A 17,233-nucleotide genomic window follows, 5' to 3' on the forward strand; every position below is an offset into this window, starting at 1 on the left:
TTTTCTATTGTAACTGATACTGTATATCTGTTGCTGCCTAGGAAGCACAGTGGAAGAGATAGAAAGCAAGATGGGAACGGGAGAGAAATTCAAAAGGGTTGTTTTGTTTCCACCCTCAAGTGGATATTGTATTTTCAAATATTTCTTACAACAGAAATGTATTGAAAAGTACTGAAATGTTATGATCAGTAAGATGTAATGTGTCCGGTACGGGGATAGAACCTGCTGCCTTGTTGCTGCTGGCACCATGGTCTAATCAGCTGAGCTACCCAGACCATAAGCCTTTGATTTTACTATATGTTATTAGTAAGCCTCTGGCTCAACACACTGTTGTCCCAACAGGGGTGATGAAGGAGCCACCCCTTCAGGAGTCTTTGGAGCCAGCTCCGGTGGACACCCCAGCCAAGGAGCAGCGCTACATGAGTGGGCAGTACTTCTTTGAGTACTTGGTTGTGGTCAGCCTCAAGAAATCCAAAGAGGGGGCCTACGAGCCACAGATCACCTACCAGTTCCCCAAAGTGAGTCCGCTAATTAGTATAAACGCTGCATGCCTCCCAAAAGGGATAAGGAAGAAAAATGTGGGTAAGAAATGAAAAGCGCAAGGGAAGTCATTGAATAGTCAGAGGGAGGTAGGAGAGAAGAATTCAGGTAGGCCTTCAACACGGAAGATTATTACGATTTTTTTTAATTCCAGGCTTTATTCCATTAGATATACTGGCGTTTCAACGTCACATGATGTCTTCCTGTAAAGGGGGAGATCTTTGTCAGAGGGATGTAATTGGGCTCTATTTAAATGTGTCTTTACGCGATTCCTCGCTTCCCATCTCCTCGCCTCCTCCTCAACTGTATTGGAGGAGAAGGTCTAAGGTCTCTCCCCTAGGACCTTCTTGCGTTTTGAGGCAAGGAGAGAGGAATTGAATAAAGATTAATTGAGAAAGAGCCCAAGTTATATCCCTCTGACAAATATATTGGTCTTTCTCTCCATTTCTCTGTTGCCCTCTTTCCCTCTCTCCCTCTGTTAATCTCTCTCTCTCTCACACTCTCTTTCTCAGAGGGATGGGATGGTGAGATTCCAAAGAGAGGAGGAGGAAAAGACCCTGAAGGCCATCACACTCTTCTGTTTCCCTGAGGGCATCAACTGGGCCCCCCTAACAGAGTACCACAGGTAACACTGCACCCAATATGAAGGATCACCATCAATTTGGAAAGATGGGTGTATTGTTGAGTCATTCCAATGTTGATGTCTTAAAGCTACCAATAGACTTACTTTCTCTCTCACTTGTTCCCTCTAGTGAGACATTCTCATTTGTCTTGACTGAGATCGACGGCAGCAGAAGGAACGGATACTGTAGGAGGCTACTGGTATGTTTCACTTTGGGTTTTCACTTGAGATTATTTATAGTGCAGTGAATGCCATGCCCATTATCTGTCTCTCTCTCTCTCTCTGTTTCTCCATTGTTCTCGTCTAGCCCCATGGCAACGGCGCTCGCCCACCTGAGGCCTACTGCATCATTAGCAGGTTGGCTTGTTTCGGACTGTTCTCCAAGGTAACACGCCTCAAAGGTCATTGGCTTTCGGCTGTCAGAAATGAGTGTTTTACCCAGACGTAAGCCTGGATGAGTTGAACTGGGAGGATCCCTGGCTGTAACGATGCTTCATACTTCTGAGTAAATCTCTCCCTGGACCTTCAGTTAGGAATCATGCTGACAACATTGTGCACGTGGTAAAAAAGGAATTAAGCCAACATTGGATAACACCACACGTGCTCAGATTTTAAAGAGATACTAGCCATTTCCACTAGCATTGCTACATGCTTCAAAATTGTTAGCCAGGATTTTCTGGACATTCTTAATTAACCAGCTAATAAACTTAACATTCTAGATTAAATGGCAACTCTTATCTTTCATGAAGTGTACTTTCTCTTTAAAGAGAAAAGGTAGTCCTCACTTCTCCCAGTTCTCCCTTGAAAATGTCAACAGCACATAACTTCTCTACAATCTCCCCTATCGGGGGAAAAAAACGAAAAGAAGAAGACACTCCTCCACTGATGTGGAACTGAAAGTGATGGGGACCTCTTGTAAATCGGACAGCCGTTCATAACGCTAATCGGTGTGAAATTGGATTGAATTTCTCATAACTACTGTGTTTATGTAAGAGTGTGTTATGGTACTAGCAAATTACTCTGCATCGAGTATGAGCCTCTTAGACTGGTCTTTGGGTTTTGAAATGCCCTATTTGCAGCACAGTTCATACCTTCTCTCCCTTAGTGGCCCTTTATCATTAGCCCCTGTCTGTGATCCAAGTCGCTGTATTTGTTTTGTTCATAATTTGCTGCCTTTCAGTGGTGCCCCAAGTCTTGTGAAGTGAATATTGACACGCATCACCACCACCAAACTGTCCCTTAGGCTACTGGAAATACTAAGCCCCACAGTTCATCATATACTTATTACTGCTACACCATTTATTGGGGTTTGTCAGTCTCTGTCTTGAAAAAGGTCACCCAGGAAATTGTGTAGGCTAATTATTTTATTCCAGTGGTGCAAAATCACATGATGATATCAGAGTTGGATTATTCCTGTCTTTTCTAACGCAGATCTTTGACGAGGTGGAGAAGCGGCGCCAGATCTCCATGGCGATGATCTACCCGTTCATGCAAAGCCTGAGGGAGGCGGCGTTCCCCGCCCCAGGCAACACAGTCAAGATCAAGAGCTTCATCCCCGACAAAGGCACTGAGGTTAGCACCCTGATGTGTCCGATGTAGCCACATGGCTAAGTTGGCATAGCACAATGACATGCTGTTCCTTGAGACCTGGGTCATATTCATTTGGGAACACTGTAGCAAAATGCTAGGATTGGAATAATTGGTTATAATTAGATGTCATGAAAACCAGCACACAGTTCCAAGAGTTGAGAAACATCCACGTTGATAGCAGTAGCGGTCGGTTTCATTTAAGATGAGGGAGGACGATAATTTTTTTATTATGAGCATGGCCTTATTTCTGTTACAGCATGTTGGATGACTGTTATTCATATTCCATTCACCCAGTTCAATGTAACATCGATAGGTTTAAGCAAGTACATGATGCTCTAATTTTCCCTATATCCATCATGAGGTTGCTACAACCTAGCCTATGAATGAAAGTTTAGAACGTACAGTAGGTGCACACAAGTCCAGAGAGAGATTTGAGGTGACCGACAGTGACACATGGACAGTGACACATTCAATACCGCCTTTCACACTCTTGCCTGCATCTAGCTGATCTAGGGTGTAATCATTAGTCCAACAGTTGCAAACGAGAGTTTCTATTGGACAAATTTGGGTATGTTTATCCCAGTTTCATTTTATTTGCTTACGTTTAAGAAACGTTATAACAAAATCAACAGAATGAATACACCCCTGATTACACGTAAACACAGTTCACTTTCATAGCAGCCACGTTGTATTACTTCTCGCATCTACACGCTCTCCTCCTCACCTTATTCCTTCGCTTGTCGACTTCAATGCACAGCATGTTAGTAAACCCGGTACAATCATTCATTACAGTGAGTCAGTAAGCAGTTTAGCAGTTAGACCGGTGGGCCCCAGTGGCAATAAATTAGTAAAACCAAAAGCTAACCTTGACCGGTGTTGGATAGTTATAGCCAGCTAGCTAACATGGCAACCCTCTGTTTGAGACGGTTGTTTTGAGTAGGCTAAACTAGCTAGCATTCACAGAGACAAACTGATATCTTTCTGACAGGTAAGACCTAAACCAGGCCAGAACTTGTCCATGTAGACCGATTTGGGTTTCCAATCTCTCCAAAAGAATGTGGTGATCGATGGTATCAAAAGCAGCACTAAGATCTAGGAGCATGAGGACAGACGCAGAACCTCGGTCTGACGTCATTAAAAGGTCATTTACCACCTTCATAAGTGCAGTCTCAGTGCTATGATGGGGTCTAAAACCAGACTGAAGCGTTTTGTGTACATTGTTTGTCTTCAGGAAGGCAGTGAGTTGCTGCGCAACAGCTTTTTCTAAAATGTTTGAGAGGAATGGAAGTATCGATATAGGCCGATAGTTTTTTATAATTTCTGGGTCAAGATTTGGCTTTTTCAAGAGGCTTTATTACTGCCACTTTTAGTGAGTTTGGTACACATCCGGTGGATAGAGAGCCGTTTATTATGTTCAACATAGGAGGGCCAAGCACAGAAAGCAGCTCTTTCAGTAGTTTAGTTGGAATAGGGTCCAGTATGCAGCTTGAAGGTTTAGAGGCCATGATTATTTTCATCATTGTGTCAAGAGATATAGTACTAAAACACTTTAGTGTCTCCCTTGATCCTAGGTCCTGGCAGAGTTGTGCAGACTCAGGACAACGGAGCTTTGGAGGAATACGCAGATTTAAAGAGGAGTCCGTAATTTGCTTTCTAATGATCATGATCTTTTCCTCAAAGAAGTTCATGAATTCATCACTGCTGAAGTGAGAGCCATCCTCTCTTGGGGAATGCTGCTTTTTAGTTAACTTTGCGACAGTATCAAAAATAAATTTCGGATTGTTCTTATTTTCCTCAATTAAGTTGGAAAAATAGGATGATCGAGCAGCAGTGAGGGCTCTTCGATACTGCACGGTACTGTCTTTCCAAGCTAGTCGGAAGACTTCCAGTTTGGTGTGGCGCCATTTCCATTCCAATTTTCTGGAAGCTTGCTTCAGAGCTCGTGTATTTTCTGTATACCAGGGAGCTAGTTTCTTATGACAAATGTTTTTAGTTTTTAGGGGTGCAACTGCATCTAGGGTATTGCGCAAGGTTAAATTGAGTTCCTCGGTTAGGTGGTTAACTGATTTTTGTCCTCTGACGTCCTTGGGTAGGCAGAGGGAGTCTGGAAGGGCATCAAGGAATCTTTGGGTTGTCTGAGAATTTATAGCACGACTTTTAATACTTCTTGGTCGGGGTCTAAGCAGATTATTTGTTGCGATTGCGAACGTAATAAAATGGTGGTCCGATAGTCCAGGATTATGAGGAAAAACAGTAAGATCCACAACATTTATTCCATGGGACAAAACTAGGTCCAGAGTATGACTGTGGCAGTGAGTAGGTCCAGAGACATGTTGGACAAAACCCACTGAGTCGATGATGGCTCCGAAAGCCTTTTGGAATGGGTCTGTGGACTTTTCCATGTGAATATTAAAGTCACCAAAAATGTGAGTATTATCTGCGATGACTACAAGGTCCGATAGGAATTCAGGGAACTCAGTGAGGAACGCTGCATATGGCCCAGGAGGCCTGTAAACAGTAGCTATAAAAAGTGATTGAGTAGGCTGCATAGATTTCATGACTAGAAGCTCAAAAGACGAAAACGTTGTTTGTTTTTTTTATTGGTAAATTTAAATTTGCTATCATAAATGTTAGCAACACCTCCGCCTTTGCGGGATGCGCGGGGGATATGGTCACTAGTATAACCAGGGGGTGAGGCCTCATTTAACACAGTAAATTCATCAGGCTTAAGCCATGTTTCAGTCAGGCCAATGACATCAAAATTATGATCAGTGATTAGTTCATTGACAATAACTGCCTTTGAAGTGAGGGATCTAACATTAAGTAGTCCTATTTTGAGATGTGAGGTATCACAATCTCTCAATAATGGCAGGGATGGAGGAGGTCTTTATACTAGTGAGATTGCTAAAGCGAACACCGCCATCTTTAATTTTGCCCAACCTAGATCGAGGCACAGACACGTTCTCAATGGGGATAGCTGAGCTGACTACACTGACTGTGCTAGTGGCAGACTCCACTAAGCTGGCAGGCTGGCTAACAGCCTGCTGCCTGGCCTGCACCCTATTTCATTATGGAGCTAAGGGAGTTAGAGCCCTGTCTATGTTCGTAGATAAGATGAGAGCACCCCTCCAGCTAGGATGGAGTCCGTCACTCCTCAACAGGCCAGGCTTGGTCCTGTTTGTGGGTGAGTCCCAGAAAGAGGGCCAATTATCTACAAATTCTATCTTTTGGGAGGGGCAGAAAACAGTTTTCAACCAGCGATTGAGTTGTGAGACTCTGCTGTAGAGCTCATCACTCCCCCTAACTGGGAGGGGGCCAGAGACAATTAATCGATGCCGACACATCTTTCGAGCTGATTTACACGCTGAAGCTATGTTGACTGTTTCATCCTAACATCGTTGCAAGAGCTCTGATAGGTTGGAGGATGTCCTCCGGAAGTTGTCATAATTACTGTGTAAGTCTATGGAAGGGGGTGAGAACTATGAGCCTCCTAGGTTTTGTATTGAAGTCAATGTGCCCAGAAGAGGACAGAAGCTAGTTGTCCTCCTGCTACACCTTGATGCTACCCTACAGAGTGCTGTTGAGGCTACTGTAGACCTTCATTGCAAAACAGTTTGTTTTTGAAATAAATTATTTGGTGACATGAATAGAATTATCTCAAAAGGATAACTTTTTAAATGATTCACTATTTTTATGAAATTCACTGAGGATGGTCCCCGACCATGACATGTGGGGGGGGGGGGGGGAGCAACTTGCCAGGTGAAAAGCACTATGGTGGAAACCTACCCAGACCCTGTCACTAATGTGATCATCCAGGCCAGGAGAAGAGAAGAGCTGGGTGTATTCAGTAGGAACCGAACGGGAAGGATCCTACCAAAAATGGTTTCTGTTGCAAAAAGTAAAAGGTTTTGCTATGGTGTGTGACTAATGAATACACCCCTGGGTGAAGGGTACTCACCTTCCAAGCTACAGAAAAGTAACGATAAGCACACCGCTAGAGAGGGAGGGAGACATTAAAGGGAGGAGACAACACTAACAAGATGCACAAAGCTAGTCGGACACAGAGCAAGACAAGGAACACACACAGCTAGTGAAAAAGAAGACACAATGCCATCAGTTGAAGATGCATTTACTGAAATGAAAAGGAAACATCCTATTTTCCTGGAATAAAGCTGGTGACACACAGAGCCAACATGAAAAGAGGAACATCAATGCTAAGCTGGGAAGACAAGGGTCTTCATAGAGCAGGGTTCCCCAACTTTGGGTTTTCACTTGAAATTATTTATAGTGTGGTGAATGCCATGCCCATTTTGTCTCCATCCTCTCGCTCTCTGTTCATGCTGCAAGAGCTCTGATAGGTTGAAGGACGTCCTCCGGAAGTTGTCATAATTACACACACACACACACTGCATTGAAATAGGAGGTATTACTGAGGTGAGATGTTCCAATCCTATCCTGCAACATTCCATTTTTCAGGCCCCTTTTTTCCCCAGTTAACCCCCACGCACACTATTTGTTTAGTGGTTGCTGTATATTATCTGTATGTTTAGGTCTGATTACTTTAGTTTAACTGCTATATATTTTAGCAAGCACACACATTCTGAAAAATATAGGCTGAACTATGCCTCTGAAAAATAAACTGTCTCAAATACTTTCAATGGCGCTATCCCACTTCTGATGCTGTTGTAGTTAATTAGGGTGCAATGCCGACCGGGACTCATACCCTGGTCCCTGTGTCTGCCATTCCAAAACCTTAGCCATTATACCAAGAGTTAAGCCAACCTTATTAAGAGGCTAAAATATCCATGGGGTCAATTATTTTCCCTGCTCGCTTGCCTCAATTTTCAGGAAATTAAATCCGTTAGTAAATCAACTTTGTATTGCTTTAGTGTATATAACAAGTTGGTGACGGTGGTATCATTTACTGTACATAACATGTTCTTGACATGTTGGGGACATGTACATAACATCTTGGTAACAATGGTGACGTGTAGATAAGAATTGACTCTCTCCCATCCAGATCATCAGTCTGACGCGGCCGTTGGACTCATGGCTAGAGCATGTGGACTTCCGCACACTCTTTCGCTGCTTGACGGACGAGGAGGTTCTGCTCGTGTTCGCTGCCGCTGTTATGGAGCGACGCATCGTCTTCATAGCGGAGGAGCTCAGGTACTGCACGCACAGACACGCAGGCTATTACTTACTAGTCAAATCAACATAGTCGTCTGAGACGAAAGCATCAACTCTGTCAATGGGAGCCTATTATAAAAACGTCATTGCATATGAATATGAAACGAGATGCTGATTACACGTTGAGGACCACTCAGAAATAAAAACCTAAAATCACAATGAGAAGCTTCAAGGGGGTATCAGAAGTTCATTGTTCACACAGTGACACACATACCAGGGGTTTGAAAAATAATTTTGGTTTCATTTTAAACAGAACCTCAATTTTTGTCGTTCCGTTGCACTGTTCCGACCAGCGAAATAAAGTAGTGAACCGGTTCAAACCCTCAAAGTACTGGTTTATATCGTTCATTTTTTAAACCTGTGATAAAGCTTTTTGTTTTACATTTAGCTCATTAAATTACTTCACCAATCAGTGAATTCTACATAGGAGGAGAGGCTTTTATGGAGGAACTTTGAATGTCCTTTGAGCTAGCTAGCTAACAAGCGTGCTTGTCTTACATTTTTTTTGTTTCCAACGTGAAACGCGATATCTAGGCCTATGGTATCCTTAACTTATCTAGGCCTATGGTATCCTTAACTAGCTTTGAAAAAGTTAATCCATTCATCTCAAGCTAATCAAAAAATCTATCTTCTGAATCATGCTCTTAACGTCAGTATAGTAGCCTATGCTTTGGATGGGGAGGGGCAGGTAGCCTAAGAGCACACAGGCAGACACTGGAATACATTTCTGAGTGACAGAGGGCTCTGCATAAGTGCTTTGTTGTGTTTTTTTTTTGTGGGACTAGAAAAAAATGCTTGGAACTTTAAAATAACGTTAACCGGTTCTCATGCTTTTTAAATGACAGTTTGGTTCTGGAACAGTATGGGTGACTTTTGTTTTCGGTTCTGGTCCTTGAACTGGTTCCCCTGACACATAGACGCACTGAATACGTCTAACTTCTGTCTCTCCTCAGCACCCTGTCCCAGGTGATCCACGCCGTGGTCGCCCTGCTCTACCCCTTCACCTGGCAGCACACCTTCATCTCCATCGTCCCCGAGATCCTCATTGACGTGGTCATGGCCCCCACCCCCTACCTGCTGGGAGTACAGAAGCGGCTCCTGGAACAGGTCACAGACCAGAGCGACGTGAGTCACCCCCACCTGTGATAATGTTACAGAAAGGTTGGCTTCGACACACAGGCTTCGCTCACGTTTGTTACGAAAGCCTTGGGAAGTTGTCGGCAGGAAAACTCTAAAAAAATAAATAAAAAATAAATAAAAAAGGGGTGGAATCGAGATGAACTCTAATGATGATTTCCCACTTTTCAAACCAATCACATATTTTTGCATGGGTCAAACTCCAAACAGAGGTGGTTTCTGAACATTTGACTGACTTGCAACAAGATGCCTAACATAAGATACAAAAAACCCAAAGCAACAGTAAACATGTCGTCCCCCACGAATGATGCAGCCCCCCCCTTAGGCCAGTTGAGTTATGTGACTAGCACATTTCAGTTCATTACTATAGCCCCTGCCTTAGGCCAATCCGTGTCATTTTGTTAATGCCGGATTTCTATGGCATCATTCACCCAAGTTTCGCCAAAATCGTGCAAGTGCTGTCTAGAGATATCGCGTGGGACTAAGATATGAATGGACGGAGACAGATCCACAGTCCCCTCCCCGATTTCATCGTGGGGGACAATAACACTGCATAGGCTACTAAAACATTTGTCCTAGATGGTAGGAAAAGAGGCACGGACAAAACAATAAAAGTTAAATGCCTCTACTGAGGGGATATGGCATGTCTTCTCGGACCCAATCAAATGTGAGTGTTAACAGCCAGACATTAAAACACAAAAATCCAATAGTGACTTCTAATAGTTGCGTCGACGAGATTTGGAAGGATGGCCTTTTGATTTATTTTTGATTTGATTTATTTAATTTCCTTACAGTTAAATGCATACTTAAATCATAACAAAATACGGTTTTCACCTTGTCACACTACACAAACAATACACTTCTTCTCCCCTAGGCTTTGAAAATAAATAGTGAGACTACAACAAAGTTAGCACATTACCAGTTAAATGTCAAACATAGAACTAATGACATGGGGCCCTGTCCAGAAACAACACCTAAACCCCATGTATATATCTGAAAAGACTGGATAGAAGTCTGCTATCCTATTTGACTGAAAGCACAGGAAGAGTCGGGGGGGTAGGGCAAAGGGGTTGTTCCTGGATCAGACCTTGGCTTTATCTCAATTTATTTCCTTGATTCCTCGCCTCCTTCACAATGTATTGGAGGAGATGGTCCAAGGTCCCTAGCCTCAGACCTCCAATGCATTTTGAGGAAGATGTGAGGAATCAAGGAAAGATTGAGAAAGCCCCTGAATGACTGGATGGGAAGTTTGAGAGTCTTGGTAGTGATGGATTGGTGTTGGAATAATGACTGTAGGCTCTGTTTTTCCCAACACAGCTGCTTGTTGTGGACTTGTCAGAGGATAAGGGGGACACTTTCCTAGTTCAAGTAAGTGTGTAGTCTCGAGAGTGGAGCAATGGCCTAAATGTGCATTAAAAAAATGCTCTTTTTAATTAATTCAGTTTATTATTTGTACTGTTTTGCACTTAATACTATGAGGGAAACGGGAGTTTTGCTTTGTCATACCATTGACTACTGTAACTGTTTTATAGAGCGGAGATGAGAAGTATATTCTGCCCCCTAAGCTCCAAGATGAAATACTGCAGGCACTAAGAAATAGGAAAGAAAAAGCCAGTGAGTATATTTTGATATCAGCCTTTGAAACCAATGCCTGAACAAACGGAAAACAGCTTTATAAGATGTGCATTTTAGCTTTGTTGATTTCACAATTGGAAAATAGGTTTATCAGATGTTTTTGCAAGAGGAAAAAGAGCTGTTGCATGGGATATTTTCTTTCTTTATTCTAGAGATTGCATTGCTCAGGTGTGCAGATGGCCATACTGATGAATTAACTGTAACCTTTGAATATAGATTGTTTTATGCTCTCTTTGATCCTTTCAAAGTAATGTGAGGTTTAGGAAAATTAGCATGTCATTATAAGAGACTGGTTGTTCGCACACAAGGTGAAAGGTCAACGTTATGGCTCACGAGCACAGCCAAATAACACACCTTGGTTGAAACCACCTGGACTGTGGCTAAACGTGTGTGTACCATTTCCCACGCAGCTGTGGAGGAGCTGAACACGGTGGTCTCGGAAGCCTTCCTGCCCTTCTTCGTGAAGACTGTCGGCCATTTTGCATCATACGTGACGCGGAAAGGAAGCGGGCAACCGGGGGTGTTTCAGAGCAGGGCCTTCTACAAGGCTATCGAGTCCAAGACCACGCGGCACTTTGTCAAGAAGTTCCTCCAGACCCAGATGTTTGACCTGTTTATCCAAGAGTTGGAGCAGCAGCAGCCAGCGAGCCTCCAGCAAGGTGAGAAGGCCCACTCGCCTCGAGGCGTGAGAGCTTTAATACATACTTGCATAACATGAGAATTTGAACGCTATATAACATGTTAGAAAACATATCTAAAGTTTAATAATGAAGCCGGGTTGTTCTTGGGGGATAACATGCCTCTTTTTCGCTTATCATTCATTTACTCATTTATCGTCACCCCCTCGTCTTTTCAGGAATTTTCCACAAAAAGATTGTTGAATACCAGGAAAAGAAGAAAAGAGAGAAGGCAAAGAAGAGATAGTATCTTGTGAATACACTGTAAACGAGGCTATGGTTGTGTATATAAGGGATTTACTGTAGATGTGATAAAATAGATTTGAGATGTAAATATTGGAAGTGAATAATTTGTATTTATAGTTTTTTTAATGTGTTGGGGTAACAGTGGGTATTTTATGTGTTGCTACTGTGTATGATAGACGGTTGACAAGACCACTGGTTAGAATGAGTGTTGGATTCAAAAATGTCACCATCTGAACTTGCTATGATTAAGCAGAAAAAAATTCTAATAAAGACTAAAGATCTTTTTATGTGAACCTTTACGCCTACTTTCCTGTGTTTTTTCAGTCAGGTTCAAGAATGATGTTGCCAAATAAGCACGTGTGTGCATACATGCACAAGAGGTCAGACAGGGAAAGATTGCTATTTTGACAAGTCATTAAAAACAGATTTATTTGTAGAAAAGTAAAATGCCAGAAATGTTTTCAGCAAGCTGTACAATACAGATATAGAAAAAGCTAACTCATGGACCGTAAGTCAAAGCTGATGCATCACACTTTCAATTAACATTTTGACCCACTAAATATCTTTACTCGTGTTCATTAGGACTGCCTGGACTGGTCCAATAAGGAAACAAATTTTCCATTGTGTGACCTAATGAACACAACACAGTTGTTCGGTCGATGAAGTGCTGAGTCTCCAATGGCATCCTCTTACCTCCTTTCCTTAAATTACAGACTCCAAATCACGTGGGCAAATGCATTATTGTTCCGAACCTATTCAATCCTTCCATTTAGCAAGAGATGAAGGGAAGTAATTTCCGGGCAAAGAGATGCTTTTCCTGGGGTGGGACTGCAGTGTGGCCACAGAAGGGGGCAGTGTAGTCAGATGCTCCCAGCCAGCAGTGGCGAGTGCTCTCCATGGTGGGCATGCTCTCTCACGTCGTAATGGGCGTAGTCGTACAAGTGATTACTCTGCATGACAACTTGTACCCGCAACTGGATTTTCTGGGGAGCAAAGAACATGAATACACCTGAGACGCCATTCAACCCATCTTCCTTAGTTGATGAAACAACTGAGAATGAGCTGTAACATATTAAATGTATCACATTCAGCTCTACTCATACAAATGTATTTTGTAATTTGTTATACAAAACAGATCTGAGAATGAAATATTGCAATGGTAGTGTTTATTTTGCTTTGCCATTGGTTGTGAGCAGAGAGAAGGGATAGCAGGAAGACCGTACCTGGAAATCACGGATGTAAGTGAGGAAGAAGCAGATAAAGGAGAAGGCCAGACACCACTCAGCCACAGCACTAACCAGATGGGCTGTGTAACCCTGCAAGGTATGGCATCATTGACCCCAGAGGAAACCATTAGAAACAAACTCAAACATTTGACATAAAGGTAATAGAGACTATGATTTAAGTTCAATTTGTAAAATACCAACCAACATAGTAGCATTGTTATGGAAATTATATGGGACAAAGGGATATTATGGTCTCTTGCTGAGCCATATTAGACAATATATTAACAAGGAAAGGATCTCCATGTTCTAGTATTTTAGTAGGAAGTAGCATTCCTATGTGCTTCATATGTATTTGTACGTACTTCACATTGTACTTGGGTGCTGCTGGACAACAATCTCTACATAGAAGAAACTAGTAGCCACTATTTCCAATCTTAGTATTTAGTAGGATCACAGTGTAGAGGACCCTGATGTTTGCCCACCATTTCTTCTGGTCTCCAGCGTATTTTTCTGTCCACGCCTGGTAGGTCATCAAACAGAATGGTTGACGACACAAACACTGAGAGAGGGGAAAGGGTCAAGGGCTAGAACTGCAGCAGTGGAAGATGTAGTCATATTATTGAGGGACAGACGTAACACTTCAATACAGTATCAGATTTTAAACTAGGACTGAGTCGGTTTCCCCAAACCAATGAGCATGCTTTTTAGTCCAGGTGTAACTGGTCCTACAGGTGGTCCAAGTGTCCCCAAAATGCAATGCTTTCCCACAGCTGTTTTCAACAGAAATCCATTCAGTTCCCCACTGTTGTATCCCCTTCTAATGTGTCAATGTCTGCAACTTTCCTTTGTACACGGCTCTGTGTGTGCTCCAGAGTCAGGCTAGTATGGTGAAAGATACAGATGATGACGCTGGCCATTGTCCACAGCCCCATGGCGGTGCGCGCCCACAGGATGTCTCGGCCATGGAAGCGAGGCTGCATGTGGTATGACACCCCCGTCTGAACCAGGATGTAGAGCGCCCCGCAGCCAAAGGTCAGCCCCGCCCCCAGCAGGTGCACTGACATGATGGTGGTTTTCTGCAAAAGGGCAAAGGTGGCAATGGATTTCATACCTGACCCAAGCTTTCACACTTTCCAGAAGGAAGAAAATCCAGGGACTTTGACTCAAGAGGTGAGAAAGAGAGGGGAGGGGGGTGATATGCCCATCATCATTCGGAGAACAGTGAAGAGTTGAGGACACTGAAATGTGTGTTCCTTCTCAACACTGACAGCTGTATCTTTCGTCAAATTCCAAATCGACCAGTCCTTACCCCCATGCTAGATCTGAGAGGGTTTGATAAGTGTAAGCAATATTGCCAAATTATTGCTTATAGGTGGTAGGGGTTGATTTGGAATTGGGTATTTATATAAGAGGATAGTTATAATGGAAAAGTGGGGTAGGCAATGCTGTATGTACCTGGAAGTTGGCGACGACGCACATGCCCACTGAGCTCATGATACCCAGGACCATGCCAGCACAGTTAAGTCGATGCAGTTTAAGCTCGCCCCCTAGTGCCAGAGCCTGGACATGCTTGTATCGCACATAGACAGTGGCTACACCTACAGGGTCAACCAAATATAGAGGGATGGACACAAGATTAATGGGAAGTGTGTGTTTTAAAGTAACTGTCCAGTGTTTCCAGATTGTAATTGGTAATATTTTATCAATGAAAGGTTTCCTTCCCAAAAATGGCAATTAAAGCTGAAATAAGTAACTTTTTGGGTGACCTGACCTATAACATGTGAATTTGATCTCATTAATTGAAAGCAAGTCTAAGAAGCAATATATCTGTTCTGTGTGCTATTTCTATGCTTCCTGTTCTTAAGTTTCGTTTTTGCGTAATTTACTTTCGGCTTTGTACACCAGCTCAGACAGCTGGTTATGGAAAATATATTTCACAGCGTGTTAATGGTAAAATGATTTCTACACTCTACTTGCTTGCTTTGTCACAAAGTAAAATTTTTGCAACCAGGAAATGGCGGAGCGATTTCAACATCGTCATCTTTAAGTATGTTCAAAAGCAGATTGTGTTGGAATGGTGTGGGCGTATGAGTCATGAATAAAATGTATGCGAGTAGTCCACTGATTGGCCAGCTCATGAGGAAATGGCAAGCATTTTTTAAACTGTCTGAGGTGGAGTTTATTTTTTTACAATTTAATTTTTACCACAAATACGACCAGAGGATGATTCAACAACATTATTTGGGTAGGAGTTAACAGAATATGAACTTAAGTGATTCTTACTTGGTCTTTAATGTGTGAACCACTGACAAACCCCCCCCCCCCCTTAACTGATTTAACAACGAAGCCACATCGATCACACTAATTCCTCCACAATCCCCTGCTAGGTCTGACAGGGCCAACACATACTTTTTGCTTCACAAATAACATCCATGAAACTAGATTTGTATGCAGCAGTCATTTCATTGGCTGACATTCAAAGGCACTCTTTCTCCATGACAATTCCCTGGAATACAATCAAGTCTGTGTTTGAGCGGTCACAGAGGAGACATATCCCTCCTGCAAACTGTCACCCACTTTAGAATTTAGTGGCTGAAAATATTAGTGAAAGGAGTTTGCATTCCCCTTTTATTTTGGGACCACTTAACTGTTATACCTGATATGGTGTGTCCATTTTGTTTTACCTAAAAAGGAAGAGATGCTCAGCATGAACCCAAAGACACAGCGTTCGGGAACCACGGCGCTGGCATCACTGTAAGGAAACACACCACAATCATCTCTGTTATACACAGGGCCAAAAGGGCAACATTTTTTACATTTTAGTCATTTAGCAGAGACTCTTATCCAGAGTGATTTACTGGAGCAATTAGGGTCAAGTGCCTTGTTCAAGAGCACCTTGTCAGAATTATCACCTAGGTCGGCTCGGGGATTCGAACCAGCAACTTTTCATTACTGGGCAAACGTTTTTTTTGCGTTGTTCAAACCTTTTGGTATTGAAAGCTATTGGAATCATCCTGTAATTATTTATAGCACAAACCAGAAGTTGTCTCGACTGTGGTGCACTGTCCAAAAGCATCATCTTCCTCTCATAGGAGCGAATCCCAACTTCAATTGACATCAATGCATGACTAAGTGGAAGTTAAGATTTGCCCTACACACACACACACACACAGGTTGGCAGGCCCTGGTCCAGTACCTGATGTAGGGCACTAGTAGGTCGACGTGGCCCAGCAGCACAGCGGTGACATAACTGACAACGAAGGTGGCTAAGGACCAGGTGACCAGGGCTGCAGGGAGGGCACATACCCCCCTCTGGAACCACCACATACTCCCTGGGACAGGGGAGGAAGGGGTCCTGTCAGAGCAGTCCCTAACACATGCACAAGTGAATACACAGATCACATAATCATGTGCAAACTCCAAATTCCACTATTAATCACTAAGTCAACCTCCTGTTCAAAAGGCCACACACACAATCACAACCGCTATACAAATCACATCGTCTTAAAAACCCACGCTTTCTCAACCGAACCGATTTCTACATCCTACTACATGCACTAACCCAATACTGACACCATACAACCATTCAGTCCCACTGTTTTCATACAATCACAGCACATAATCTCAATGGTGGTATCACTCACAGTAGTAGGCAGAGCGAGACTCAGGACGCCATTCAACGCAGCAAGAGCAGTATAGCTCTAGATAGACACGGGGTTTCAAGCGTGAGAAAAGTTGGTCGGTCTCTGTGAAACCCTGCTTTTATTAGTCAGTTGGGAAACTGCTTTGATGGGAGATGAAGAGAACAGAACTGTGTGTGTGAGAGAGCGAGAAAATGTGTTTGTCTGTTCCATACAGACAGTCTAAGAACTCAGACACACCCCTCCCCTCAAACAGGACTTGTGACTAGTCTGCTGTTCTTTGCGCAGCCTAAAACCAGCTGACTCCCAGACGGTATGACTTTCATTTAACTTAATGCTGGCTGACCCCACACGCACACGTGCCAAAGAGGCATACACATTATGACAAAAAAATACTCAATAACAATTATCCCTAAGAGTTAAAATATTGGGGCAGTTTCCCAGATCCAGATTAAGCGTAGCATCTCATTAGTGCTTTTTAGTCCAGGACTTGGCTTAATCTGTGTCAGGGAAACCGCCCCATTATGGCACTTATACATATGTTAAAACACAAGCTGAATATCACAAAGCTACACATCAAACCCCAAGTCTGTTTCCAATTTTGCAGAGTCTGCCAAAAGGTCAAAGGACCGCATAGGATCATTAGTCACTTTGTCCATCTTCATCCCACTAATACATTTGTACTGGAGAACAATATTGCAGAATACTAAAGAAAAGGTCATGATAGAC

The 17,233-nt window shown here is 42.9% G+C and overlaps 2 protein-coding genes across 6 annotated transcripts in view; one reads left to right on the plus strand and one right to left on the minus strand.

The window, feature by feature from the left end:
• The window catches only part of LOC115166061 (DENN domain-containing protein 2D), a 35,651-nt gene extending 23,715 nt beyond the window's left edge, over positions 1-11,936 (plus strand). For all 3 annotated transcript variants that reach the window (XM_029719701.1, XM_029719700.1, XM_029719703.1), the window contains 11 exons: positions 343-518; positions 1,053-1,165; positions 1,293-1,362; positions 1,470-1,547; positions 2,594-2,734; positions 7,773-7,921; positions 8,896-9,067; positions 10,397-10,447; positions 10,612-10,693; positions 11,125-11,373; positions 11,571-11,936. In XM_029719701.1, the coding sequence (XP_029575561.1) occupies positions 343-518; positions 1,053-1,165; positions 1,293-1,362; positions 1,470-1,547; positions 2,594-2,734; positions 7,773-7,921; positions 8,896-9,067; positions 10,397-10,447; positions 10,612-10,693; positions 11,125-11,373; positions 11,571-11,638 (1,349 nt within the window). In that variant the 3' untranslated portion in view covers positions 11,639-11,936. The remainder of the gene's footprint in view (positions 1-342; positions 519-1,052; positions 1,166-1,292; positions 1,363-1,469; positions 1,548-2,593; positions 2,735-7,772; positions 7,922-8,895; positions 9,068-10,396; positions 10,448-10,611; positions 10,694-11,124; positions 11,374-11,570) is intronic.
• Positions 11,937-12,039: 103 nt separating this feature from the next.
• Positions 12,040-16,598, minus strand: dram2a (DNA-damage regulated autophagy modulator 2a). Of its 3 annotated transcripts, none has more exons than XM_029719708.1 (8): positions 16,508-16,598; positions 16,060-16,218; positions 15,548-15,615; positions 14,319-14,461; positions 13,762-13,939; positions 13,346-13,422; positions 12,861-12,953; positions 12,040-12,620 (listed from the first exon to the last, which is right to left on the minus strand). In XM_029719708.1, exons 2-8 carry the CDS (start codon positions 16,188-16,190, stop codon positions 12,498-12,500), a joined length of 813 nt encoding a protein of 270 aa, XP_029575568.1. In that variant the 5' UTR covers positions 16,191-16,218; positions 16,508-16,598; the 3' UTR covers positions 12,040-12,497. The 3 variants fall into 3 exon arrangements, with proteins under 3 accessions (XP_029575568.1, XP_029575566.1, XP_029575567.1); XM_029719706.1 differs by having other exon boundaries at positions 16,060-16,233; XM_029719707.1 differs by having other exon boundaries at positions 16,060-16,195; positions 16,508-16,590.
• Between the last annotated feature and the right edge of the window lie 635 nt (positions 16,599-17,233).

The sequence above is a fragment of the Salmo trutta genome, chromosome 28, assembly GCF_901001165.1.
Source record: "Salmo trutta chromosome 28, fSalTru1.1, whole genome shotgun sequence".
NCBI classification, from domain to species: Eukaryota; Metazoa; Chordata; class Actinopteri; order Salmoniformes; family Salmonidae; genus Salmo; species Salmo trutta.